The sequence below is a fragment of the Limulus polyphemus genome, unplaced genomic scaffold (genome assembly GCF_000517525.1).
Source record: "Limulus polyphemus unplaced genomic scaffold, Limulus_polyphemus-2.1.2 Scaffold6200, whole genome shotgun sequence".
NCBI lineage: Eukaryota > Metazoa > Arthropoda > Merostomata > Xiphosura > Limulidae > Limulus > Limulus polyphemus.
The window spans coordinates 1,537-5,539 of NW_013671810.1; the positions used below are offsets into that span (position 1 = coordinate 1,537).

General features: G+C 33.3%; 1 protein-coding gene across 1 annotated transcript in view; it reads left to right on the forward strand.

Moving 5' to 3' along the window:
* LOC106473468 (acid sphingomyelinase-like phosphodiesterase 3b) overlaps positions 1-4,003 on the forward strand; it is a gene marked incomplete at its 5' end in the record, with an annotated part of 7,858 nt that overhangs the window by 1,532 nt on the left and 2,323 nt on the right. The window contains 2 exons of the mRNA XM_013934146.2: positions 1,241-1,433; positions 2,792-2,982. Of these exons, the coding sequence (XP_013789600.1) occupies positions 1,241-1,433; positions 2,792-2,982 (384 nt within the window). The remainder of the gene's footprint in view (positions 1-1,240; positions 1,434-2,791; positions 2,983-4,003) is intronic.

Genomic DNA, 4,003 nt, shown 5'->3' on the forward strand with positions numbered 1-4,003 from the left:
GTAAGTGTCAACGATGGTTCAGCAAATTTCGTTCAGGTGACTTTAGCCTTAAAAACTGTAATGGCAGGGGCCATCTCGTTGGAATTGACATTAATGCTCTGAAGACACTTGTTGAGTCTAACCCAAGGCAACACACTCGTGCAATGGCCCTGACATTGCATGTCTCTCATGAATCAATACGTAAACATCTAAGGAATATGTTAAAACTTCATAAAGAAGGTGTTTGGGTGCCTCATGAACTCTCTAATCATCATTGTTTCCAACGTATGAACGTTGCTTCGTCTCTTCTGGTATGTAATGCACATGAACCATTTTTGGACAGAATTGTCATCGGTGATGAAAAATAGATGCTCTATGCAAATATTAAATGCCAAAAACAATGGCTCAGTCCTACACAAAAACCACTTCCAAACCCAAAACTGGACTCCATCTGCAGAAAGTGATGCTTTGCATTTGGTGGGACATCAAAAGAGTAATTCATTTCAAACTCCTCAATCCACAGTGAATTGTCAATGCAGAGATCTATAGTCAGCAACTGGAACATTTAAATCAAGCCCTTCATCAGAAACGCCCTTCAGTTGTCAATCAGAAAGGTTTTCCTCTCCACGACAATGCACGTCCACATGTGGCACGTTTGACGCAACACAAGATTATGGAGTTAGGTTGGGAAGTTCTCCACCACCCACCATATTCTCCAGATATGGCACCATCAGATTACCATATTTTTTGTTCGCTGCAACACCATTTTAATGGGAAGACATATGCAAATGTGGAAGGTGCTAAAGAGGACATCGACATGGTTTTAGCTTCAAAGCCAAGTGATTTCTTTAATCAGGGCATTAACAACCTGATTGTAAGATGGAAAAGCATCATCGATAAGAATGGAGACTATTTCATTTAATAAATGTTTTGTTTTAATATATAAGGTGTTCGGGTTTTTTCATCTAGAAAAAGCAACATTAATTTCTTGACGACCTGATATTTTCTGTAAGTAAGAGCGTATAAATATATTTTCCTGAATTGCAAGAAGATAATATTCTTTTAGCATCATTAATTCCTTTATTAAAGTGTACGTTCTTTATAATAATTTATAAAAATGTTTAGTAGCTTTTTTTCGATGATATTAGGTTTTGTTACATCGAATATAAAAAAAATGGATAACTGTCTTTCAATGGTATTTTTTTTTGTATGATAAAGTAATTTTGTACTGCTCTGTATTTTAATTACTTTTATTTTACAGGTTTATATTATTGGACATATTCCTCCAGGGGCTTATCCTCGTGGGTTTTTTCCAGAAACTGGTCCAAACTTCTTTTATTTTCATTCATTCAACAAGAAGTTTACCCATATTGTAAACACTTACCATGATGTTATTGTTGGCCAGTTCTTTGGTCATCTTCATCTCGATAGCTTCATGCTGTTCTCAGATAATCGTAAGTATAACTTTTTGCTCACTGTAACAGAGACATATTTGACCTACGTTTACGACTAATGACTGTAGTGTGAAGAAATGATATTGCTAATACTGGTTACCAAAAATCATAATACACACGCAAAAAAAAAACATTAATATAAAACAGGTAACAGATTTTTATTTGAAATTTGGTAATATATATAATAGTTTTAAGCTAAGTGCCACCAGAAATTAGAGATACATTTTCTCTGTCAGCTTGCTTTTGGTCTAGCTCTTAATCAATCACCTTGAACATTAACCTTAATTAATAGAGACCAATTAGAAATAAATTTTAAGTTCAATAATTGGGAACTAGTTAGACGTATAAATGGGAATGTAAGCTTGTGGTCATTTGAATTAACCATGATCAACGTTGAGACAAGCTATTGTATTCTGTAGAACTTAAATATTTTATTAAGACATGGTGCTGTGTTTATAATGGTATTCTGACATCAACATTGTTAATCTTTAGATGTGTGATTGTAGTTTTAGTGTTGGATGTAGTTGAAAGTCTAGTTAAATGTGGAAGTGGGTTGCTTTAGTTCTTATTGATGATCAGCTGAGAATAATTCTTTTGATTATAAACACTGCAGCCAAATATTCGACACTAAAAGTTCAGCTTTCAAGCTCAAACTAAAATGTTTCCCCAAAACTGTACCTCCAATACGAGGCATAAAATTAATGCTTTCTGCTGTGAAAAACAGTTATTATAGAAACACATGTGAAGTTATAGTTGAAAGTAGAAACAAGTTGGAGATTATCTTATGAAAGACAATAGCTTTTATTGGATAACGTGTCCCAAGTTATACTTTATAATATTGTTTACAGAAATAAATGTGTTTCATTAGGGTCCGGTTCTTTAATTTATGTATTGTTACATGTCCGACTCTGTGACAATCTACAGTTTATGTTTAAATAATCATACACGACTTCAAATAAAACTTTGTTTTATGGGTTTTTCAGGAAAATAAGTTTATTGTATTTCATCAAAATAAACCAAAGGTTATACATTATGTTGACTAAGTGATAAAGGCAACATTCTTCCGTATTGACTGATACAGTTGTCTGTTTACATCTAATTACCGTTGGATGGAGTCATTAAAGATAAACTCCTTCATTACAAAAAGAAAAAAAGAATTCTTTACGAAATCAAAGGTTATTAGAACAACTTATGTTGTTTTAGAATGTCCAGTTCTACAGTTTGTTTACGGTACCATACATATTAGATCACATTGAATGTAAACAATACATTAGGACTGAACTTTTTGGTCAGTGCCCCTTCAGTTGTAAATACTAAATTTATATGACATGAGAACCTTATTACTTTTCCTCATCTAGAAACTGTCCTGAGCTCCCTCTTTCTCAGCCCTGCTGTGACTCCCTGGTACGAGCCAAACAAGGAATTGTATTCTCCTGTCAACCCTGCTGTCAGGTTGTACAAGTACAACAGAACCAGTGGAACCATTCTAGACTACAGCGTATATTTTTTGAACCTTACTAAGGCAAACAGCCACAACAACCAGGGTGATGTAAGTATATTTTGTTTGACTTCTGTATCTTGAGCTTTATTTCAAGATACTAAGCGATCAGATCAAAGAACATTTTGATCATTTTCAACTATTTGTTAAAATTTCAATAGTCGTATGTAATTTATAATTTTTTTGACTCACTTTAATAAGATGTTTTATTACAGATTTAAATGTGAATGTTTTGTTAGGCTTGTTTATTTATGATTGTAATACCATAAAAAACATTAACAGTAACTACTTATAGTTGTGAATTTGTTAGAAGAAATTAGTTACTGGGTGTAAAAGTTGCAACCAAATCCTAGATACCAGGTCTGTTTTAAGTAGATCTTTCAGGGTTAACTTTCCCATGATACTTCCTATCATTATCACATGTATAATGGAACCAATGGCTGCTTTTTTAAATTACAGAGATAACTTATGAAATCTAAACGTCGGAGTGTCCTCCAGGATCTTTGTAGAACATAACTCAAAACATATTAGTATTCATTTGGTGTAAATTAAATCAGTCCGTTATTTTGCCTTTCAATTTTTTCAACACTCTCAGATTTTAGTTCTTTAAATCATTTTTGAAAGTCTATATTTGTCTTATTTTTAAGTTTAAACCTTAAGTTGATGATTTTAAGAACAACTGTTAGTCCATTCGATCAACACCAACTAACTTAATTTTTAGGATCTTTCATCTATTTAATCCTATCGAAGTTGAAACGACTGGGCGTAGTTAGCTTTGCAGGTTGTCGATGGTCCAAGGTTCGAGTCAGAGTATGCTATTCAGTGAAAAGAAGTTGTAATTCTATCTGTTGTCACTCTTGCTTCTGTTTTTATAATTGTTTTCCAAAAAAACACCTTCATTGGCGTTTCCATCACCTCCTGTTGGTAACAACGTTGATACGTCTTCCTGTATCTGGTTAATTACTATTTGGTAGTCTTCATCGTTTATTCGTCTGTATGTTGGTAACAACGTTGATACGTCTTTCTGTATCTGGTTAATTACTGTTTGGTAGTCTTCATCGTTTATTTGTCT